The sequence below is a fragment of the Scylla paramamosain genome, chromosome 29 (assembly GCF_035594125.1).
Source record: "Scylla paramamosain isolate STU-SP2022 chromosome 29, ASM3559412v1, whole genome shotgun sequence".
In the NCBI taxonomy this organism is placed as follows: domain Eukaryota; kingdom Metazoa; phylum Arthropoda; class Malacostraca; order Decapoda; family Portunidae; genus Scylla; species Scylla paramamosain.
The window spans coordinates 3532158-3556730 of NC_087179.1; the positions used below are offsets into that span (position 1 = coordinate 3532158).

At 39.0% G+C, this 24573-nt stretch overlaps 2 protein-coding genes across 8 annotated transcripts in view; both read right to left on the reverse strand.

The window, feature by feature from the left end:
- The window catches only part of LOC135115178 (glycosaminoglycan xylosylkinase-like), a 183227-nt gene extending 169787 nt beyond the window's left edge, over positions 1–13440 (reverse strand). For 3 of the 7 annotated variants that reach the window (XR_010275840.1, XM_064031680.1, XM_064031677.1), the window contains exons 1-2: positions 10824–11185; positions 9678–9882 (exon numbers count right to left, since the gene is read on the reverse strand). Coding sequence is in view for 5 of the 7 variants with exons in the window: in XM_064031680.1 (XP_063887750.1) it covers positions 9678–9713 (36 nt within the window). In the remaining 2 variants the exon portion in view is untranslated. Of the gene's footprint in view, positions 1–9677; positions 9883–10823; positions 11186–13425 lie in introns of those variants that run through there. The other 4 variants (XM_064031681.1, XM_064031678.1, XM_064031679.1 and 1 more) reach the window with 2 other exon arrangements.
- A 940-nt stretch (positions 13441–14380) lies between these two features.
- LOC135115180 (uncharacterized) lies at positions 14381–24155 on the reverse strand. The gene is made up of 4 exons (XM_064031683.1): positions 24040–24155; positions 19157–19353; positions 18371–18526; positions 14381–18028 (listed from the first exon to the last, which is right to left on the reverse strand). The coding sequence occupies exons 1-4, from the start codon at positions 24153–24155 to the stop codon at positions 17583–17585; spliced, it is 915 nt and encodes a 304-aa protein (XP_063887753.1). The 3' UTR covers positions 14381–17582.
- Between the last annotated feature and the right edge of the window lie 418 nt (positions 24156–24573).

Below are 24573 nucleotides of genomic sequence, written 5' to 3' on the forward strand. Positions count from 1 at the left end.
TCTCATCTGTTTCTAAAGCCGAATTCTTCACTCAACCTTTGCTAAAGATGATGATTCAGAGCTTGTTCCCCACTCCTTCACCCTCTGACTACCTCATGCTACCCATTGAGATCCTTCACAATGATATTTTCCATGTCCTCACTGGCCTAAACCCTCGGAAGGCTTATGGACCTGATGGGGGTCATTCCTATTGTTCTTCGAAATTATACCCCCATGCTTGCATCTTCCCAAGTCAAACTCTTTCAACTCTGTCTATCAACATCTATCTTTCCTTCTTCCTGGAAGTTTCCCTACATTCATTCTGTTCCTAAAAACAAAAACCATTCTAATTCTAATCGTCCTATTGCTTTAATAAAATTTTGAATTTATCCTCAACAGAAAGACTCTTAAACACCTATCACTTCACAACCTTTTATCTGATTGCCAGTATGGGTTCCACTGAGGCTGCTCTACTGGTTATCTTCTGGCTTTCCTTACTGAGTCTTGGGCATTCTCTTTTAAAGATTTTGGTGAAACTTTTGTTGTTGCCTTAGACATCAAAAACTTTTGATAAAATCTACCACAAAGCTTTGATTTCCAAACTATCCTCCTGCAGCTTCTATCCTTCTCCCTGTAATTTAATCTCAAGTTTTCTTTCTGACCATTCTATTGGTGCTGTGGTAGACAGTCACTGTTCTTCTAAATCTATTAATAGTGGTGTTCCTCAGGATTCTGTCCTGTCACCTACTCTATTCCTATATTTCATCAATGATCTTCTAAACCAAACTTCTTGTCCTATCCACTCCTATGCTGATGATACCACCCTGCAGTTTTCCACATCTTTTCATAGATGTCCAACCCTTCAGGAAATAAACAGTTCACACATAAAAGCCACAGAAAGTATGACTTCTGATCTCTCAAAAATTTCTGATTGGGACATAGCATAACTTAGTACTGTTCAATGGCTCAAAAAATTCAATTCCTCCATCTATCAACTTGACACAACCTTCCAGATAACTATCCCTTCTTTAATGACACTCAACTGTTCCCATATCTTCTACATTGAACATCCTCAGTCTGTCCTTTACTTATAATCTAAACTAGAAACTTCACATCTCATTTCTAACTAAAACAGCTTCTATGAAGTTTGGTATTCTAAAGCATCTCCATCATCCCACCCCAGCTGCTAACTTTGTATAGGGCCTTATCTGTCCATGTAAGGGGTGTGCTTCTTATGTATGAGTGGGGTTCCACTCATACTACTCTTATAGACAGAGTGGAATCAACTTCTCTCCTCTAACTGACTGCCTTAAGCCTCTATCTCATAGCCAAAGTATTGCATCTCTTGCTATGTTCTGCTATTTTCATGATAACTGCTCTTCTGGTCTTGCTAACTGCATGCCTCTCCTCTTCCCGCAGCATCGCTGCAAAAGACTGTCTTCTTTCTTTCATCCCTATTATGTCCACCTCTCTAATGTAAGAGTTAACCAGTATTTTCAATCATTCATTTCCTTTCTCTGGTAAACTCAGGAATTCCTTGCCTACTTCTGTATTTCCTCCTTCCTATGACTTGAACTCTCTGAAGAGGGAAGTTTCAAGACACTATTCATTTAATTTTTGATGATCAGTTTTGACTCTGTTCAGGGACTGGCACCTCAGTGTCATTGCTTATGGCTTACTTAAACTGATTTACATAAAAATGAGGAATTAACAAAAATAAATAAATAAATAAATATATATATAAATAAATAAATAAATAAATAAAAAATAAAAAATAAATTTTTTATCATGGGTTTTTCCAACCCTGCACACCATCATTAAAAATACACTAGAATGAGAAAATATATGAACTTTAGATCAGGTTAATCTGCAAGAGCCAATAAAACAAAAACAAACAAAAAAATAAATAAAAAAATATAAAATCCCCCCAAAAATAAAACCCAAAAAAACAATAAACCCCCCCCAAAAAAAAAAACAATAAAGCCCCCATTTTTTTTTTACCCAGGTTTTTCCCAACACTGCAAACCATCATCAAAAATATATTAGTCAAAATTAACATCAAGAATGAGAAAATATATGAACTTAAGACCAGGCTAATCAACAGGAGGCAATAGTGGAGGAGGTATTATATGAAGATGGAGTAAATAAAATCCTTGCCAAACTAAGTAAAAAAAAAAAAAAAAAAGAAAAAAAGAAATAAGAAAAAAAAAAATTTCAACAACTAAAACTAAATTTACCCTCTTTTAATGGTAAAGTGACCGGTTGGGGAGTTTTGGGACATGTATAAATGTTCCATTTACCAAAATAAAAATCTAACTGGCATTCAGAAATACACCTACATTTTTTTTTTTTTTTTTTTTATGTAGGAAGGATACTGGCCAAGGGCAACAAAAATCTAATAAAAAAAAATGCCCACTGAAATGCCAGTCCCTAAAAGGGTCAAAGCAGTGGTCAAAAATTGGTGGATAAGTGTCCTGAAACCTCCCTCTTGAAGGAATTCAAGTCATAGGAAGGTGGAAATACAGAAGCAGGCAAGGAGTTCCAGAGTTTACCAGAGAAAGGGATGAATGATTGAGAATACTGGTTAACTCTTGCGTTAGAGAGGTGGACAGAATAGGAGTGAGAGAAAGAAGAAAGTCTTGTGCAGCGAGGCCACGGAAGGAGGGGAGGCATGCAGTTAGGAAGATCAGAAGAGCAGTTACCATGAAAATAGTGGTAGAAGACAGCTAGAGATGCAACATTGCGGCGGTGAGAGAGAAGCTGAAGACAGTCAGTTAGAGGAGAGGAGTTGATGAGACGAAAAGCTTTTGATTCCACCCTGTCTAGAAGAGCAGTATGAGTGGAACCCCCCCAGACATGTGAAGCATACTCCATACATGGACGGATAAGGCCCTTGTACAGAGTTAGCAGCTGGGGGGGTGAGAAAAACTGGCGGAGACGTCTCAGAACACCTAACTTCATAGAAGCTGTTTTAGCTAGAGATGAGATGTCAAGTTTCCAGTTCAGATTATAAGTAAAGGACAGACCGAGGATGTTCAGTGTAGAAGAGGGGGACAGTTGAGTGTCATTGAAGAAGAGGGGATAGTTGTCGGGAAGATTGTGTCGAGTTGATAGATGGAGGAATTGAGTTTTTGAGGCATTGAACAATACCAAGTTTGCTCTGCCCCAATCAGAAATTTTAGAAAGATCAGAAGTCAGGCGTTCTGTGGCTTCCCTGCGTGATATGTTTACCTCCTGAAGGGTTGGACGTCTATGAAAAGACGTGGAAAAGTGCAGGGTGGTATCATCAGCATAGGAGTGGATAGGACAAGAAGTTTGGTTTAGAAGATCATTAATGAATAATACGAAGAGAGTGGGTGACAGGACAGAACCCTGAGGAACACCACTGTTAATAGATTTAGGAGAAGAACAGTGACCGTCTACCACAGCAGCAATAGAACGGTCAGAAAGGAAACTTGAGATGAAGTTACAGAGAGAAGGATAGAAACCGTAGGAGGGTAGTTTGGAAATCAAAGCTTTGTGCCAGACTCTATCAAAGGCTTTTGATATGTCCAAGGCAACAGCAAAAGTTTCACCAAAGTCTCTAAAAGAGGATGACCAAGACTCAGTAAGGAAAGCCAGAAGATCACCAGTAGAGCGGCCTTGACGGAACCCATACTGGCGATCAGATAGAAGGTTGTGAAGTGATAGATGTTTAAGAATCTTCCTGTTGAGGATAGATTCAAAAACTTTAGATAAGCAGGAAATTAAAGCAATAGGACGGTAGTTTGAGGGATTAGAGCGGTCACCCTTTTTAGGAACAGGTTGAATGTAGGCAAACTTCCAGCAAGAAGGAAAGGTAGATGTTGACAGACAGAGCTGAAAGAGTTTGACTAGGCAAGGTGCAAGCACGGAGGCACAGTTTCGGAGAACAATAGGAGGGACCCCATCAGGTCCATAAGCCTTCCGAGGGTTTAGGCCAGCGAGGGCATGGAAAACATCATTACGAAGAATTTTAATACGAGGCATGAAGTAGTCAGAGGGTGGAGGAGAGGGAGGAACAAGCCCAGAATCGTCCAAGGTAGAGTTTTTAGCAAAGGTTTGAGCAAAGAGTTCAGCTTTAGAAATAGATGTGATAGCAGTGGTGCCATCTGGTTGAAGTAGAGGAGGGAAAGAAGAAGAAGCAAAGTTATTGGAGATATTTTTGGCTAGATGCCAGAAATCACGAGGGGAGTTAGATCTTGAAAGGTTTTGACATTTTCTGTTAATGAAGGAGTTTTTGGCTAGTTGGAGAACAGACTTGGCATGGTTCCGGGCAGAAATATAAAGTGCATGAGATTCTGGTGAAGGAAGGCTTAAGTACCTTTTGTGGGCCACCTCTCTATCATGTATAGCACGAGAACAAGCTGTGTTAAACCAAGGTTTAGAAGGTTTAGGACGAGAAAAAGAGTGAGGAATGTACGCCTCCATGCCAGACACTATCACCTCTGTTATGCGCTCAGCACATAAAGACAGGTCTCTGACACGGAAGCAGTAGTCATTCCAAGGAAAATCAGCAAAATACCGCCTCAGGTCCCCCCAACTAGCAGAGGCAAAACGCCAGAGGCACCTTCGCTTAGGGGGATCCTGAGGAGGGATTGGAGTGATAGGACAAGATAAAGATATGAGATTGTGATCGGAGGAGCCCAACGGAGAAGAAAGGGTGACAGCATAAGCAGAAGGATTAGAGGTCAGGAAAAGGTCAAGAATGTTGGGCGTATCTCCAAGACGGTCAGGAATACGAGTAGGGTGTTGCACCAATTGCTCTAGGTCATGGAGGATAGCAAAGTTGTAGGCTAGTTCACCAGGATGGTCAGTGAAGGGAGAGGAAAGCCAAAGCTGGTGGTGAACATTGAAGTCTCCAAGAATGGAGATCTCTGCAAAAGGGAAGAGGGTCAGAATGTGCTCCACTTTGGAAGTTAAGTAGTCAAAGAATTTCTTATAGTCAGAGGAGTTAGGAGAGAGGTATACAGCACAGATAAATTTAGTATGAGAATGACTCTGTAGTCGTAGCCAGATGGTGGAAAACTCGGAAGATTCAAGAGCGTGGGCACGAGAGCAGGTTAAGTCATTGCGCACATAAACGCAGCATCCAGCTTTGGATCGAAAATGAGGATAGAGAAAGTAGGAGGGAACAGAAAAGGGGCTACTGTCAGTTGCCTCAGACACCTGAGTTTCAGTGAGGAAAAGAAGATGAGGTTTAGAAGAGGAGAGGTGGTGTTCTACAGATTGAAAATTAGATCTTAGACCGCAAATGTTGCAGAAGTTAATGAAGAAAAAGTTGAGGGGGGTGTCAAGACACTTAGGGTCGTCGACGGAAAGGCAGTCCGACCTGGGGACATTTATGGTCCCCTCCCCAGATGGGGACTCTGAGGCTGGTGTAGGAGTCGCCATGATTTTAAAATTTTTTGAGTGAAGGGTGTGTGTGTTATTAGGTGCTTGTAGTTTTGTGTGGAGGAAGAGAGTTGTCTTTAGAGGGCAGGCTGTGACTACCCCCTTGTGTTGTGAGACACAAAGGGAAACGTTCAGTGAGGTCACAGCTGGGTTTAATGATAAGTTCACAGCACCCCCTGAACAGTGCTTTAGACCTCACTGGGAGTAATTATCGTTTCGGCAGGTGGAACAATTAGAGGGAAAGGCAGCACTATTAATATATGGGGTTTAATCTTGTGGCATCAAACTATGAACCTGCCATTCAACTGCTAAAAGACACTTATGGCAGGAAATATAGACTTAGATATGCCCTGGTGACTGAAACTGCCAATTTGCTGAAGCCTAAACATAACATCACCAACCTCAAGTAGTTTACTGCCAAATCTGAAGCCTTTCTAAGTCACTAGATCTTCAAAATATTAGATGAAATATCTTATAACAATATGTCTTGTTGTACCATTAGTACCGTGTGATGCTTTCACAAACAGTAACCCATGGGTTGTTGGTCCATGGGATCCTTATCCAATGTTAACTTATGGGTTCCTTGAGGACCTCATGGTTTTACTGATGGTGTGGTGTTCATGCATTCCTGCTTTTGTGTTAGTAGTCTTTTTTTTTTCACCAAGTCTCATGCATCCCAAAAGTGCTTTAAATTCCTTTTAAACTACCTACCAGCTCTCATACGGGAAAACACAAAAAGAGAGTTAAAGCAACAAATATTAGATATTGAGGAGGTTCTTATGAAGAATGAGATATTCACAACAGAGAGTACTACATCTTTGGCTGAGAAGGAATTTGAATCTTATACTGTTGACAACTTTAGCATTGGGCAAAAAAAAAAGAAACAGAAAAGTAAACCCCAATGTAGGTTATGCCAGGGCCAGAATCACAAGTGCTAAATTAAAAGTAAAGAGCTCAGCAATTAAAACCATGTAATTGGTGTTTGGATCCTGGACATAACAACAAATGCTATACCAATCCCACTATTAATAAATGTGAATTCCACAAGAAAAAACATTATACCCTTTGCCTAATATAAAAAAACAACAAACAATCAAGAAACTGAAACAAAGGCAAAGGAGACAATAACCTTAATTATTACAATATCTGAGGACAATATTGACTACACTAATGCCACATAGCAGGGAAGGGAGTCAAGATAATAAAAAGAAGGGACTCCAAGATCAGTGCTCACAGAGAACTCTTTGTCATCAATGAAACATAAAATAATTAACAGAGAAAGATTAAAACTAAAGGGAATCACATGGAGTAAATCAAATCAGGAAGATGACAGGCTCTGTGTCATAAATATGAAGAAAATGAATACTCCATAAAGACTGTAGTGGTGAATCAAATGCCTCAACAACATGATTTAACCAATTAGAAAAAACTAGGTTGTGTGCTAGCAGACCCCAACATCACAACTGACAGTAACATCCCTCTGCTAATAGGAGCTGATCACTACTATAATTTAGTTACTCCTAGTCATGAAAGGGAGGGTACAATAGTTTTATTACCTACCATATATGAGAAGCTGAGAAGTAAAAGGTTGTGACCCGCTGTCACGGTTTTTTGTGTAGTTTCCTGTTTCTGTTTTTGATTAATTAAATTTCAATTATTTTTGGGTATTGATTTAAAGTTTGGTATTGAAGTTCTTTTGCTTTGATTTAAGTTTAAGTTCAATTTAGTACTTTGATTTAGTTGTTGATAAAAAACAGATTTGCTGCCACCAGTCATGGTTTCTGCCAAAGAATTTTGACCTTGTTTTGAATGGTAGCATTTTAGCTGGAGGTCTACAAGGCACTGAAAAATTCCATGACAACCAGATTGAGTTTTATTGATGTTAGTCTCTAAATAAGAATAAAGATTTCATATATCTTTCTCTCTGAATATACAATGATATATCTAATAATTAATCTGTTACCTTGGAGTTGTAGGACCCTTCTACTGGATACAATGTTACCTAACTAGTTCATGATAAATAGTTTGAATTAATATTTTTCACCATTAATTTGAATGTGCCCAGAGTTCCTTAATTTTCATAAAACAGCAACCTTAAAAATAGTGTAGATGTTACATCAATATGTGTATGTATCACTGTTTGACTACTACTTTATCAAAGACAATTTACCCTAATCTGTTTACATCCTAAATTTTGTTTCCATCCTAAATTTTGTTTACATCCTTCTCTATGTGAGCACTCCACGAATGCCGACTGCCAAACATGTTTCAGAATAATGTTATAACAGTAGTTAATTTTATATCAAATATTTGGTATAAACATATAAATATTTTGACCCATGAAGCAAAACACGGAATTCATTGAATTTTATGAAAAATCACGTTAAATTTCTAGTTTAGGAACAAATTTCATATGGCAGACAAAACTATAACTTTTTATAAGTTTTGATGCATTTTTAAATAATCTACCATACTTTCTGTTGCAAATCACTCTGCTGTCATTTTGCCTCCCCCACTACCATAAGGAACTGAGGAGATATATTGTGAAGAGTCGCACTGCCCTATTTCCTATTTTTTTGGCTAAAATAAAGGTAAAATAGAGCTAAAATAGACCTAAATACTGCCTCTTACCACCAAAAATAAATAGGGAGCTGCACTACTGCTGCTGCTCTTGTTGTTGTGATAGCCACCATATTCTTAATTTTGATCTTGCTCCTCCTAGCATCCTATCCTAACTAAACCTTACCTTTTCTAAGTAAACCCAACTAAAGCTAACTAAATCTAACTAAATTTAACCAAACCTAACTATGTGACAAAATTGCAAATAAGAAAAAAAAAAAGAGAATACCATCCAAATAATAATAATCCCATGAAATAAATTTTATAGCCTAAAGAAACGGTCATGAATATAAAAATTTACTTTCTTCTTGGTTAAGTAAACAAAATATTGTATATACTTTTAGAATCAGTAAAACTTTAGAACAAGAAAACTAAATGAAATTATAAGCTGCAAGTGATTAAATTAGATTTTGATATTTGGACATGAAGGAGGTGCACATGGAGTAATATCCTTTGGTTTGCAAGGCAACTTTAAAATAACCATATTCCCGGGTTCTGGGCCAGTCACATGAAAAATCCCAATCACAAAACATTACAGATTAACTGATAATATTATGTATTTTGAAAGAAATTTTTTGTTAATATTTAGATCCAAAAGTTATTAATAGACAATGTTAGGATCCAGGAGTACATGAGACCATTAGCAAAAATGTTTAGGAATAATTTGTGAATGTAGAAGGGATCTAAACTATTAAGGATACTGAAAAATTATGTCTTATAGTTAGGCGGAGGGCTAGTTCCAAGGATGTATGGCTATCACCCTGTTAGGGCACAAGATTTCAGTGTCAGAAACTGATTGACACCACTGTCCACAGTTATGTTCATCAGGCCCCGAAACCCTGGATTGTTTAAAGATTTTGTTCATATGAAAATAACCATTTTCATGCCTATATATGTATTAATTATCTGTGTTAGAGACTGATTTACATCGTTGTCCACAGAGAGGAGAAGGATGTAAAATTCCCTTTGCCAGTTCGTTATTTTTTTTTTTTTTTTCAGGGGATAGAAAACAAAATTTAGACTCTAAACAATTTAGGGAAAATTGTCTTTGATAAGGTAATAGTCAAACACCTGTGATACACACACAATTAAATGCAATACCTACATAATTAGGATGTTTTCTACCAAAAATCAAGGTAAACCCCTGAGCCGCTAATTAACTGTTATAACATACTCATTTAAATTTTATGATTATGAGCTGATCAGTTATAACTGTTCCCAGTATAGGTCTGACAACTCTAAGGTAACAGAACTAATTTCTAGAAAATCATTGTGAATCAGAAGAGAGGAAAATATTTTGAAAACTTTATTTGTTATTTAAAAGCTAACATCCATGAAACTCAATCTGGTTGTCACTGAGTTTTCCAGTGCTTTATAGACCTCCAGCTAAAATCCTACAATAAAAAAATAAATAAATAAAAAATATTAGGCAAAAAAACCGTGGCTGTTGGCCATTACTATATTTCTTTCTTTAATCTCAACAACTAAAAAGTAAACAAAACATGAAACAAAATTACTCACTTTGGTATAATTGCAGTTTCCCCCAATAAACTGCACATAAGTATGAAGTGTCTCGCAGTCTAGATAACACTGTTAGGAGCATTTCTAACCCATATTACCTTGTTGCAAACGAATAATAAGGTCAGGGCAGAATTTCAAAGATTTACCTCAGTTTTTAGCTGGGATCCTGTTTCCACGGTCATTGACAGGATAGTGAGTGAGTTCGTGTGTTTGTTATCAATGCTGGAGTGTGTTCATGTGTTCGTTATCAATGCTGCGCAGACGCTCTAGGTGCGTGACTCTCAGTCATGTGTTCTGACGTTTAATGACATCCGGTTGCCTGCTGCCAATCATGGAAGTCATCGTTTCCTCCTGCCAATCATAAGTGTGCACGTGTGTCTAGGGAGGGATAGACTGCCTAGATTTGGATAGGGAGGGTTACTTACACCAAGGCTACCATGCAGGATACATGTGGAGAGTGCACTTACACATACTGGGAGTTTATTGCGAAATTTTACGAACAGTCAAGTGTAGCGATCGACTTCCTACGGCAATGGTAAGGTTAGGTAAGGTTAGGTTAGGATAGGTTAGGTTAGGATAGGTAAGGTTAGGTAAGGTTAGGTAAGGTTAGGTTAGATTACCTTAGCTTTGTGGTTGTTCGAATATACTAATGGTGGGGATTCAAGGGGGCACAGACCCCTAGTTGTAATAGGTTTTTGGTTTGCTACATTTAGGAAATTTCCTTGACTTCTAGGGAGATTTCCCTACATTTTTTAAGTCTATATATCACTTGTATGTGCTCCCCCCCCCCCAAAAAAAAACGGTTCCCCACAGGCCCCCAAGCTTGCTGGAGGGTTCGGGGGGTGTGGGTAGAGATAGGGGATATTGGGTGAAACAGCAAATTTACCAGAAATTTCAATACTAACTTTAAACCAACACCCCAAAATTTAATAAAACCTTTTAATTAAAACAGAAATATCAATCAACATTCAAAACTTACCCCCCCAACTTGACAATTAAACTAACTAAACTTAACCTAACTAAACCAAACTTAAACCTAAACTAAACCGGGAAAGGCACTAGTGGAAAAGATACACTCTCTCTCTCTCTCTCTCTCTCCCTAGGCATGATGTATGGGCAGTAGTGGAAACGTGTGCTCCCCGACTGGCTGGGCCACGTATGAGTTGCCTAACCTAACCTACCAAACGCACCCCAGCCAATCGGGGACCAGACATCTCACTACTGCCAAAACTGGTTTTAATAATCAAGGTATAGTCGCTATATAAGGCTGTGAAAAAAAAAAAAACACAAACCTTGGAGCTGTATGTTGTAGTGCTGACGTGACAATGCGCATGCGCAGAGGGCCGACTCGCCAGAATTTTAGCAGCTAAAGGAGTTCGTACAACACAGGCAGTCTTGGGACTAGGAAGTCATGGCACTGGGTGACACTGGAGACATTCACAGGTTTATTCTGAAAGTCAGTGTCACTGCCAACCACTCTAAAAGAATTTGACGACCAAGGGCACGGAGTGTAAACACTGCCAAAATTACCCCATGTATAGCTAACTGGCACTCGTGTTTGATTTGACAAGTGTATAGCATGATCTTTATCTTGATCTTGACAGTACAGGTGGCTCGGGATCACTCCTAAGCCAGGCCTTTGGATCGGCAACTCCTGTAGAAGGGAAAAAAAAGAAAAATGAACAGAATCCTCTACACTGGCACGCTTCTGGCACGCCACAATCTCTCCAGAAACTTTCACCGCCTCAATCATCCTTTCATTCGCCTCTCTACACAGTCCCAGCAACAACATCACTCCTTTCCTGTCTTCTCCACTCTTTCATTCCTATCATGTCCTAACTCAGTCAGTATCACTTGCATCATCTCATTCCTGTCTCTGGCATACTTCACACACTCCAGCACCACATGTTCCACCGTCTCATCCTCTCCCATGTCACACATCTGGCACATTTTGCTGTGGGACTCAGACCATCTGTAACTCCTTGCGTTCACATCCATACACTGTGCCCTCGCTCGGAAGAGATCACCACCCAGGCTTCCATCATACCACCTTTCATACCTCAGGGCCTCTTTCTCCTTGTACCATTCCAAGGTCTTTCTTTCCATCTCATTCCTCCATTCATTCAGTCCCACACATTTCACTTCTTTGTCTATCTCATTCTTCCATTTTCTCACATCCCATTCAACTCCCACTCTGCCTCCTCTTGTTACCACCCATTCACGCTCATTTTGATTCCTTCCAGCCATTCTTATCGCCCACACAACTTGTAATCCACACAACTTTCAAGACACTTATCCACCAATTTTTGACCACTGCCTTGACCCTTTTACGGGACTGGCATTTCAGTGGGCATTTTTTTTATTGATTTTTGTTGCCCTTGGCCAGTATCCTTCTTACATAAAAAAAAAAAATCCACTCCTGTCTGTCATTCTCATTCACCTCTTCTTCCACTTGCTTGCACTTTCGTTCCACAGGTACACCTTCCTTACTATTCTTGCATCATCCATTCTCTCAAGCCTAATTTTGTACCTAAGTGTGGCTTTTGTGAGTCTTTCCCTAAAGGTGCTCCATCCCATATCACCTCTCAAGGCTTCAACTGCTGTGTACCTCGATGCACTCAATGCCATCCTTGCTACTCTATTCTGGCCCACTTCTAATTCATCAATTTCATTTTCATTCCATGCAATCATATCCATATCATACATTATACATGGCACAGCCACACTCTTCCACACTTCTCTCAACACGTCATACTTGCTCTCATCCTTGCCACGCTTCCCAATCGACCTACCCACTGGTTTACCATACTTATCTTTTCATTATTTGCCTTTCCACACCCACTAGGACTCATTCACATCCCTAAGTACTTCTGTTCTTGCACTTGTTTCAACTAATTCTCTCCAAGTCTCCATACCAAATTACTTTCATCCTCTAACCTATTCACATCATTATCTTGCTTTTCTCAATGCTAAACCTTACTCCAAAGTCTTTTCCATAGCCATCCACAACATCCAACAAACTTTGAAGCTCATCTGCCGATTCACTCATAACCACTACATCATCTGCATAAAGAAGCACACACACTTTATCATTCCCTCACTTACCCCTACATTCATTCTTCTCATTCTAGCTGCTAACTTCTCTGTATACAGGTTAAAAAGGGTTGGTGACAATATACAGCCCTGCCTAACTCCTCTCTCACTCTTCATCCAGTCTGTTTCTATGTCACCTAGTCTGTATCTAGCTCTTGTGTCCACATACATACTTTGCACTATGTTAACTATCTTTGCACTTAATCCAATATTTTCTAAGACTCTACCTAGCATTTCTCTGTTCACTCTATCATAAGCTTTCTCTGTATCCAGAAAACCTAGGTACAATTTACTCCCATCCTTCTTTTTCTTCTCAATCATTTAATTCACCACAAACATATTGTCCTCAGCTCTCCTATCCACATGAAATCCATTCTGTTCTTCACCCAGCAATCCAGCTCTCTCAATCCATCTACACAGTCTCTCATTCAAGACTGCACTGAAAACTTTACCTATTGTATTCACAATGCAATTGGCCTGTAGTTCTTCAACTCATTCTTACTTTTAAATCCTCCCTTATGCAACAGACACACTCTGCTCTCATTCCACTTTCTTGGCACTCTCTCTTCATCCCCACGCTCGGTTGAATAATTCAGTCATTCTATCAATCACTACCTCCCCACCATTCTTGTAGAACTCATACGGTGTATCATCTGGACCTGCTGCCTTACTATTCTCCTGCCTTCTCACATACCTCTCCACTTTTTCCCTACTGATTCTTTCATCCACTTCATCTGCATTTTTCCTTTCCAGTGTCACACATCCTTCTCTCACACTAAACACCTCACCTACCCCACCTACATCTTCCCAGAACCCTTTGATTGCCTCATCTTGATCTTGATCTTGATAGTACAGGTGGCTAGGGATCATTCCTAAGCCAGGCCTTTGGATCAGCAACTCCTGTATCTTGATCTTGATCTTGATGGTACAGGTGGCACAGGATCACTCCTGAGCCAGGCCTTTGGATCGGCAACTCCTGTAGAAAGGGGAAAAAAAAAAGAGAAACGAACAGCATCCTCTATCCTAATTGTTCATACACCTGGCACGCCACATTCTCTCCAGAAACTCTTTCACCGCCTCAATCATCCTTTCATTGGCCTCTCTACACAGTCCCAGCAACAACACCATCCATTCCTTTCCTGTCTTCTCCACTCTTTCATTCCTATCATGCCCTAACTCAGTCAGTATCACTTGCATCATCTCATTCCTGTCTCTGGCATACTGCACACACTCCAGCACCACATGTTCCACCGTCTCATCCTCTCCCATGTCACCCCAGTGGGCAAATGTCACGTAATTCACGTGGAATACACGTGGATCCTGCACGTGGATTACTCATGGATATTTGATGGAAAATGCAAAATCGAATTCACGTGAAAATGAACACGTGGAATACACGTGTACAAATTCACGTGTAATACACGGTAATATCTGGTGGAATAATCCATGTGTTTATTTATCCGTGAATTATCTGAGCTTTTGTAGTTGATTCCAACAAGTTTGAAGGCTGCATTATCGTGCTCTGGTAATCTGCATGTCATCAGTGCATCCAGTCTCTCAGTATATGTTTCTGTATCATTTACGTAAGCTATAGTCGAATAGGCTATTATAAACAGAAACATATCCTTTACGAGACCGCACATTGTTGACAGGCAGGCTGGTAGAGCACGATAATGCAGCCTTCACACTTGTTGAATGCAACCATAGTACTGTGCAATTTCAGAATACAAGGTAGGCATGTAAAAAATACAAGTAATACAGAAAGTGTGTATATATATATTCTTCAGTCTTACACTTTTTCATAAATTTAATAATCTTCATCCTTGTAAAAATATCAAAACCAAAATAATTTCCATATTTTATGAAAAAAAAAAAAAGTTAGTGCTTGCATTTTTATATATAAAGGCTTTCAAGATATCTGACTTGAATGAAGAATAACTGCAATATATAAATGGATGATCCCAGTAATACAAAAAATTAAAACTTTGTTTAGCCACAATCCATCCATAGCCTGACACCTGCTCCTATGCATTACCTCCCCATGCCATGGTCCAGAACAGCAGAAACCACCCTTGAACTGTGAGGGTGACCATCCGCCATCCCGGGCCACGACTCAATAAATGGGTTCCCATGGCACTTGTGCCTAGCATTATCCCTGGGCATGTGCCACAAGTGGGACTATAAAAGGTAGAGAAGAATGGGCAGATCCCCAGCCTAGTGTCACCCTAAACAGTAGAGGTATATAGAACAAGAGAAAGACAGAAATGGCTATGGGAAGTAAAGGACACCAACCCTCACTCTGACAAAGAGTCAGCCCACCACTCGGAAAAGTAAGAGAACGTAAAAGAAAATGGACAGAAAGCAAAGGGAAATGAGAAGGGAAAATATGTCAAGCGGTAAAAAGACCTGCTATGGGCTAGTAAAAGAGATCCCCACCCAGGGCCAGAATCAGTCGCCTCTTACGGCACACAGCCGACATGGAGAGGGCTACATTCTAGTATCTATGTAGCCCCAGGGGGAATATATGCAAAGAATACCAGGCCTGCCACAAGTACACAATATGCTTAAAACAATACAGACCACAGTTGTCAATGAAATTAAGCATTTTGTGAATTGATACTTGTGTAGCTCCATACTTTTTCATTTACGTAAAAATACATGGGAACCTAAGTGGTAGGCAAAAGCAAAATTATAAATTAAAATGTTATATCTATTACTAAATTACAAAATAAATAACTGTTAATAATACTAGTTTGCTTTTATAATCTGAGATCATTAATATCATCTCACATAAATATCATGAGGTAATATCCCAATCGGTTCAAATTTTACAGCAGTAAGTCTCTCTCCACATCTTAAAACCATTCTTAAGCTTGAATCCCATAACGACAAGTTGAAAGAACCAGGACCAGGTTAGCGTGGTGGCGGGAACAGCTTGTCTGAGGTTCGGTTCTCGGCGGTCCTGGTTCTTTCATTCTTAAGCTTCTCTAACATCCCCCCTTATACTGTTTACACATCAATAAATTTTGTCATTCTGATAGAAAAAGAGCTTCTTTAAGAGAGAGAGAGAGGGGGGAGGAAGGGAAATGTACACATAGTTACAATATATAAGGTCATCTGTGTACAATCAGTCATGAGATAAATTTACCAGCATTTTTTTAGTAACATACAAAATGAAAATACTTTATCTAGTCATACCCACTGCCACCAGAAGTCGAACCCGGGTCTCTTGAGTGAGAGCCAGGCAGCAAGACCCCTACACCACAGTGGTGTAGTGGTCTTGCTGTCTGGCTCTCACTCAAGAGACCCGGGTTAGACTCCTGTTGGCAGTGGGTATGACTAGATTTTTCACTGCGCTATTGCAGTTCATCTTGGTATGAAAATACTTTACTTCACCAAGGTCATGCATGAGACAAAGATTGGTTTGTTTTAACATTCTTGCAGATCTTAACTGATTGTAAGTACCATTTTACAGTCGGCGTGAAAAAAATATCCCCACCTGCTGTATCATTAAGTTTTAACAACACAACATTACGTTCTTGTTTATTTAGGTTTATTTAGCCACCAGCGGACACGAAAACACTTGTCACGGCCAATAATGAACATCTGGCATCTCCATGCTTTCAATTTAATAATGTGACAGATTAACGAGATTCAGTAACCGCCAGGCAGTGTGTGAGGGAGGGTGTTTACTCCCTCCTGTCACGGAGAGGTACTTCCCGCTTCTGCTCCCGTTTCCTCACATATCGCTCGCCTCTCCTCGTGATATCGGTCACCCTTTGCTTCAGAATGGGGCCTGCCAAGCTAAGAATGGAGGAGAAAGGTGCTATACTGGCTCTATTTCGCGAAGGCCTCAGCAAAAGAGAAGTGGCAAGAAGGACAAGAAGATCAGCGAAGTGTGTCCGTAATGTCATCAAAGCAACCAGTGCCCACGGCGGTGTTATTCAAAAGAGAAAGCAGGGGTCGGGGAGGAAACGAAAGACAGGCCAGAGGACGTACATGCTGTTGCGACGTGAGGTGCTGAAGAACCCTTTCATCACCGCCAAGGAATTAAAAGGAATGCATAGAGATGTGCTGGGAGATGTGGCAGTGAGAACACTTCAACAGCGGCTACAGAAAGATTTCAAGCTACCGTGTCGTCGGGCAGCTCACAAACCTCTCCTCACCGAAAAAATGAGAAAACAGCGGCTTGATTTCTGCGGACGCTACAAGCACTGGACTTCAGCAGACTGGCGAAAAGTTGTGTTCAGTGATGAATCTGCCTTCAAAACTATTTCAAAAGGACAGAGAACCGTGCGACGTCCTGTGGGTGCGAATCGTTTTGACAGCAAGTACACGGTAAAGACGGTTAAGTTTCCAGCAGGTGTGATGGTGTGGGGTTGCTTCAGTGGTGAGAAAGGTAGTGGGGGCTTGTACTTTTTAGACAAAAACATGAACATGAATGCTGCGCTGTATATGAACGTGCTGACAGATCACATGCTCCCATTTTATGAATCCCACGAGAACGCTCATTTCCTCCAGGACGGTGCTCCATGCCATCGGGCAAAGCGTGTGATGGAGTGGCTTACAGAGAACAATGTTTCGTTAATTGAGTGGCCAGGGCACAGTCCAGACTTAAATCCAATAGAAAACTTGTGGAATGAACTAAAAAGAAAAATTGGCAAACTCTCAGTGAACACTGTCGGCGCTATAACGGAAAAACTTCGTGTGCTGTGGGATGAAACTGACTTGGATTATTTCAAAAAATTATCTGACAGTATGCCAAGTCGCATAAATGCCGTTCTGAATGTAAAAGGAGAGATGACAAAATACTAATGTGCACATATGACAGTAATATTAGTGTTTTATTATCCCTAAAAAATGATAAGGTAAAGAATGGTAGAATTGTTAATGTTGTTGTGTTATTATTGTTATTGTTAGCAGGTGGGGACATTTTTTTCGCGCCGACTGTACATCAGCTAATTTTCATTTTTCAATTTTGGAGCATTACGCAATTTTGCTGCAACTATCATTTGTATTTCTGTCACATTTGAATCTGAGAACTTTTTAAGCACGTCACCTTGGTCATGGCTTCTTCTTCGGTGAGGTGTGTCATGGTGTCTCCTGTCATGGTGGTCAAGATTGTCACCTCGATCATGGTTTCTTTTTTGGTAAGGCGTGTCATGATGTCTCCTGTCATGCTGGCCACTGCCATCACTGTTGTCAGATGACTTGGATGTCTTGCTGGATACCGAATCTTTTGTTGCACTGCACTCCATCATCCCATGGGTTCTGGTGGACCGCATATCCAAAGACACCTTAGGAGGAGGTGTTGGAAGTACAACCTGTGAAGGAGCAGAAGCTACCTTATCTTGAGAGGTTGTGACCTGTGGCTTCTGTGAGGCTGGCTTCATGTGGACAGCTTCTGTGGAAAAATCATTACATATTACAAAGACACGAAAAAAAAAAAAAAAAACTGTGAAAGGGCTTGGTGTTGGGGGCTGTCAAAGACAAATAAAAGGAGTCAGTGAATAGTCCGGGGAAACCCTTCACCTGTAAATGTTTACAGTCAGACACTTTGTAGACAAAAATGAGATTGAAGAAATTTGCTAACCAAACCACTTTGTGTTTTCCCAGCTATCCCCCACCTCTCAGTTCTCTCAGTTTGTCAATCTAATTATTAATGAACAATAGTATTGCTCTTGTATTCACTGTTATGATTTTCTTCTTTCATAAATTGTTTTCAAATATGACCAGGTATGCCTACCATGTAAGTTTTCACTGCTGAGAAAGTCATCAGGCAGATTTTTCTTACAACGTTTTCTCCTTTTTCTCATGAGTAGACCTTCATCAGGATCACTGTTGCTCTCAGAACTCTCCACCGTAGATGTCAGATGGTAGGTATCGCATTCTTGAAAACTATCTGAGGGGGAAAAAAATAAATAAAAAAAAAAAAAAATATATATATATATATATATATATATATATATATATATATATATATATATATATATATATATATATATATATATATATATATATATATATATATATATATATATATAGCGTTGATGAAGTTTCTTGAAATACTTGGGTTATGAACAAGACGTACTCAGTACCATAACTTTATTTTGCACTAAGTTTCGCCACTCAGACTGCTGGCATCTTCAGTCTAATAGAATAAAATACATATTAAATTTACAATTACACCAAAATACTTAAAATATTATAATATAAGATTCCACACCAATACCTCTTATATTAGCCTGAAGATGCCATCAAGTCTGAGTGGCGTAACGTAGCGCAAAATAAAGTTACGGTACTGAGTACATCTTGTTCATAACCCATATATATATATATATATATATATATATTGCATACCTCGACCACTGCCCATCTCAGGCGCCAAACATTTCATTACCAGCCCTAAATTTTTGTGACATTTATCTCAATCAGGTACAGCTAAAAGGCAACAAAAATGAGCATTTCTGAGGTGAATAAACATGAAAGTGAACGTCATCCAATAACAGCAAGATAATAGTAAAACACCAACCAGAAGTGATCTTCACTTTTTTCAACATAAACTTTCTCCATGATGCAGGGTCTGGTTCTTGCTGATTATGAAGGGCATTCTCAGCATTAACTCCTTGTGGCCAAAACAAGGTTTGGTTCTCTTCTAATACCCAGCTGGATGGCACCACACCCTCTTCTTCTTTCTTACCCTCCAACCAAACTGCTCGTTTCCACATTCTAAATATAAAATATAATTAATCAATGGGCTATGTTCATGCTTTGCATATTTTGTTTCATTAATAACATCAGCAGTAAGATATTCAAGTACAAATAATACAATATTTAAAAGCTAGGCATGTTGGCAGTTTTACCTCTTCAGATAGGTATATGACAAGAATAAAAACCTAATTTCTATATTTTAAATGTAGTATAGAAACAATTACCCATGTCTCAACCTGACAAAATCCTCTTCATAAGCCGAAGAGCAGCACTCCGGGCTGTACTGGCACACAAGGCACAAGGGAGACGAAGAGGAGAGTGAAGATGCAGATGAACAGTTTTGAGATAAAGAACAATGGCCATAAGAGAGATACATAACAAATACAACTTGTGTATGAAGACTAAAATCCTGCAGATCTGAAACGTTTTGCTTAACTTCTCTTTAGTAAACACATATCAGTCATGAGAATACACCATGTACAACTGCCCACCTAACTGGAAATGTCATGTACAACTGGTACTAAAACAACACCATCTTTGTATGGCAATTTTATCACCTTTCTATGCAGCTGCTCTAAGTGAATTACTTTCTTTTTTAAATTACTCTTATTTTTCATAAACACAATGTTAATGAGTTTAGAATTGCATGGTTCAGTAAAAAAATTTTCAGTTTGGCTTTGACGAAGAACATCACATTCATAGTAGACATCATTTTTTAGTTTCCTAAGGAACACAAAATCTTCATTTTTTAACATGAAACAATTATTTTTGTATTTTGTAGATATATATATTCTGTGATTAGCTTCTGTCACTTTTGATTCATTAAACATTTTCTTTTCTGCAAGTCTTTTGAAAACTTGAGAAACTGGATTGTTTGATGACCTCACTAACTGCTTTATTTTGTGAAGTTCATTCTCGTATGGGAAAGCACAAATGTCATTAAGGGAACACTGGTAATTCTCTACATCATCTACCAAGTGAAGAAGATTATGAACATTATATACAATGAAACTTTGACCATATATATATCTCGACACTGTTGTACAAAACACTTAAGTAATTCTCTTGCATATGGTAAGTAAGAATTTCGTATTTCATCATTGGAATTCAATAAAACTGATAAGGACACAGTAAGCAAAAGACTGTTTTTGTATATAATAGGAACAACATCTTTCAGGACAACAATACTTGTGTATAATATATACTGTCTAAATTCGGTGGCCTTCCAGCGATCAATTACAGCTAGTGATCGTGGCTGTCTAGCAAATTCACTTGGTAGTTTGTTGGAAAGACTCTCTAAAGAAGAAGAAATTAAACTTATTTGAAGCTGAGAGAGTTTGCATTTCTTAGAACCTCTTATGAGGAAAAGTAGCATTCTTCTGGTAACACCAAGGCAAATCATATGCATGTAATCCAGTGGAAACCCTTTCACGCAAGATATTCCATACTGAATCAAAGGACTTTTTCCTAACTGATGAGAATCCCTGTACTGTTCCTGATTGAATTTCTCATCAGATCTTTCATTACAGGGTTGTGCAGAGTCTAATACAAGAACATGTGATTGCCAGGTTCCTTTAATTTCACATCTCTCACATGAGTAATACCCATTGTGCCCTTTTATGCATTTGATAAATGAGCATGCAGGTGCATCACAAATAAATGCAACTATTCTTACTGCCAGTCTTTTCCCTTCAAAAACTAAACCATTTTCAGAAAGTTGCTTATATTCTTGAAGAAAATCTTCCAAAAAACTGTCAATAGAATCTGGTTTAGTCTTTCCACAATACAGAGCAACTAATGCTGGCTTAAAGCAGCTGAACTTTATCAGTATAGGCCAGAACTGTTCATTGCTTGATTTATGTAAAGGAATACCATCTATGTTTACACTGAGTTTAACCGAATCATTTTCTTTTACAAATGCTGGATGAGTCTTCAATATATTTTGCAAACATGAACCAATCCCAAAATAATAATAGTGTCCTCCACATTTTTCTAATACCTCTACATACCTTGGAGTTTCCATCAAAGTGCGTGAATCTTTAGGTAGATTATGCCCATTATTCCTCAACAGCTCCAATAATTCATTTGCTGCCTGGCGTGTAATGTTATTTTTTGATGCCCATAAAGCTAATCCTTCTTCAAGTGCCAAATCAGATATATGGTGGTGACTCTCATCATCTGTGCTTAATTCTTCTGGTGCAGTTACTATCAAGGGGGATAAGGATGTACTCGTACTTTCACAACTGTCCTGGTCAGAAAAGCTTAAAGATGGGTCAGAGTTATTATGGTAAAGTTTGGGAATTTTGGTGTTTTGATGAACCCAGTCAGCTTCCTCTTCACTACTACTAACCAACAGTTCCTTGAGCTCACGTTGTATCTGCCTGTATCTTTTATGGTAAGACATAATTAATTGAGAAGAGACTGTGATCAAAAGTCAGGGAAAAATAGGAGAGTTAGAGTAGTGGTTTAGTACTCTGAAAGATAACAAATGAAATATATTAGTTTAGAGTACACAAAAACAAATTAAAGTAGTTCTGCAGTTTACACAAAACACAGAGTAGCTTAAAGATTACATACTACAACACAAACGAGCTCAATGATTACACACAACACAAAGTAGCAAAAATTTGCCTTCTGAAGAGAGTTTCAGTATGACAGTGATATAGGTGATCAGTCAGACTTTAAAGGTCCGTAAAGTAAATTTGAAGCAGTACATCATGCATAGATAGAACATTCAATAAGACATTATATATACATACTCACTTTAAGTTGTCTCAACAGAGGGAAATAATTAATGGATGGAGTAGCTACCACCAGTTACAAGTTGAGGTTGATCCAGCCCATACAGTAGCAGGATACGCTCTTCCTGAAATTAATTGTTACTAATGGTCTGTCTGTGCAAATTTCACATCACATCCTAGTAAAATTAATTTCCTAAGTTTGAAAACATTCTATCTGACCTCTTCAAAACTAGTTACTATTCAGTAACTGATAATTTACAGACAAAAGTGGTTTTACCACTACACACATGAAAACTACTGCAGCTATATTAACAGGCTTAGTATGCATATGGGGAAGTAGAAATAATACCAGTGATGTTTCTGGCAGAAATGCCATAAAGAAATTGCAAACACTGCATTTTTAGCATAATGCATCCCAGTTAAAGAAAAATACATAGCTATATACATTTTCGTTGTCACTAAATTCATAACAGTATATCATGTTAGTAGTACTATAAGGTGTATTTCTGTATTTTATTATTAATAACGCATCATAAATCACTAATAACCACACAAGTGAGAAGTGAAGGGATCAAAACCCTCATGGTAATTGTGGGTCTTGCCAAATTTGCCCTATGTGGCTTCCTCCACCCTAAAACTCCGCCTTCCCGCCACGTCTTAAAGTTTGTTGGTGCTGGGAAAACGAGGAAAAAAACAAACCAGTAATAACGCCGAGAAAGGACTCTACACTTTTACCCATAATGACTACTTGAACAAGGAAGGGGGTGGCAAACCCTTCCTTCCATTTTGGCAGGTAATTTCTGGAAAGGTTAGGTTAGGTTAGCTTAGGAAATCTTGGGTTTGGTTAGTGAACAATAATTAAGGCAATCATCTAAACTTTGTATATACTTGGCCTAAAATATTTTGCAGTATTATTATAGCAGAGGTCAGATTAGGATTTTCGGGTTGAAACTACTTTCTTTTTATAGATTTCGATGTGCTATTTATAAATTGGCAATTTTTTGGTTCGTAAAAAAAATACTTGCCCCTCACCACCACCCCAATACTTCGAATCAGGTTAGGTTAGTGGGTTAGGTTTGGTTTGGTTTGGTTAGGTTATTTTAGGTTAGGTTAGGTGGGGAAATGAAAAAAAAATTGGTTATTTTAGATTGTTTTAGATTAGGATTCATTAGTTTTAGTGGTAATATTTTACTTTAGCTACACCAAAAGATTACCTTACCTACGGCCTTGTTTGCCTTACTGGAGTCTTACATTATGGTTAAGATTTCTATAAGTGTCCCCGCCGGGTCTCTATCCCCATTACAAGGTAAGATATTGCATTAATTGAATTAATATTTATCTTACTTTACGGGGTTCTCGAGTGTAGAGGTGTTAGACCTGTTTAATAAATGGGTGTCTTAATGACAAAAGATCTTCGGCCATGTATTCAAATATAAATAAGCGTTGTTCATTACCCCAAAACCATGGCAAGACGGCCAGGTAGGCGAGTGATATGTGGCGTTAGGTTATGTGCACCCGACTATCCCTTGATGTTTGTAAATACTTTGGGTGTATAGCACACTTTCCAGCCATTTCTTCAGTTTATAGTCCTCTGTTCTTTTAAAAAATTTCCGGGCTGGCGTGCTAGCCATTGTGGGGTTCCCTCGGGAGCCCAACCAGGTAAGAACCACTCCACTCAGGCCCCACCCCACTCCACTCCACCCCGGTAGGGTCATCTCTGGATAAGAGGTGACGAGCACACCTATCACTAACGTAGGGCAGACAGGCGTCTTCTCGCACAGCCGCTGCAACTCACATAGCCCCTAGAGCAGATGAAGAAACACTCTAGGACTAGATTCACTGCCGCCTAAAAATTCTTGTCCAACACTCTCTCCAATCACGCTCTCCCTTTCCTTGTACACTCCACTGACATCCTACACTTTGCCCACAGGTAATCCTCACACTTGAATACATCACTACATACCTGCTATTTGCTAGCACAGCCACGAAAGGCTCCAAAACAGCCTGAGACTTCCTGAACTGTCCCTGTCTTTCCCACAGTTTTCGCGCCAACGGCCTGGCACGTACAAGGCAGACCATCCGAGCAGCGCGTTGCGCAAACTCCCTCGCCCTATTATTTTAGCTTACTATGGTGATAATTCCTTAATATATTCCAACAATGCTACCCTGAAATCTATTTCATAATACATAATATGATTACTTTGTGGTTTGCCAGCATTTACGGACAACAATAAAGAAAAATTCAAATTCAAATTAAAATAATTTATTGATGTAAAGAAAATAAATACATCAGAGAGAGAGAGAGAGAGAGAGAGATGAATACTCAATTTAATCTCCGTGTTTCAGTGACTGCATGGTGCATTGCCTGGCGGCCGGGTAGACTATTTGATTTAGCGGGCAGCTCAAAATTTTGTAGCCTATATATATGTATGAAGGTTGCGAATATATGGATTATCATTAGTAGGCTACAGATGAAATATAACAACTAAAATTAATC

What these genes read in the sequence shown, in the direction of transcription:
- LOC135115180 (XM_064031683.1), bottom strand. Translation starts at nt 24,155, where the DNA reads ATGGTCTGCCTTGTACGTGCCAGGCCGTTGGCGCGAAAACTGTGGGAA. An exon ending in GCTGTGCTAGCAAATAGCAG is followed by an intron (nt 19,354 to 24,039) that starts GTATGTAGTGAT and finishes TTTTATATTTAG; the next exon opens with AATGTGGAAACGAGCAGTTT. An exon ending in AAAAGTGAAGATCACTTCTG is followed by an intron (nt 18,527 to 19,156) that starts GTTGGTGTTTTA and finishes TTTCCCCCTCAG; the next exon opens with ATAGTTTTCAAGAATGCGAT.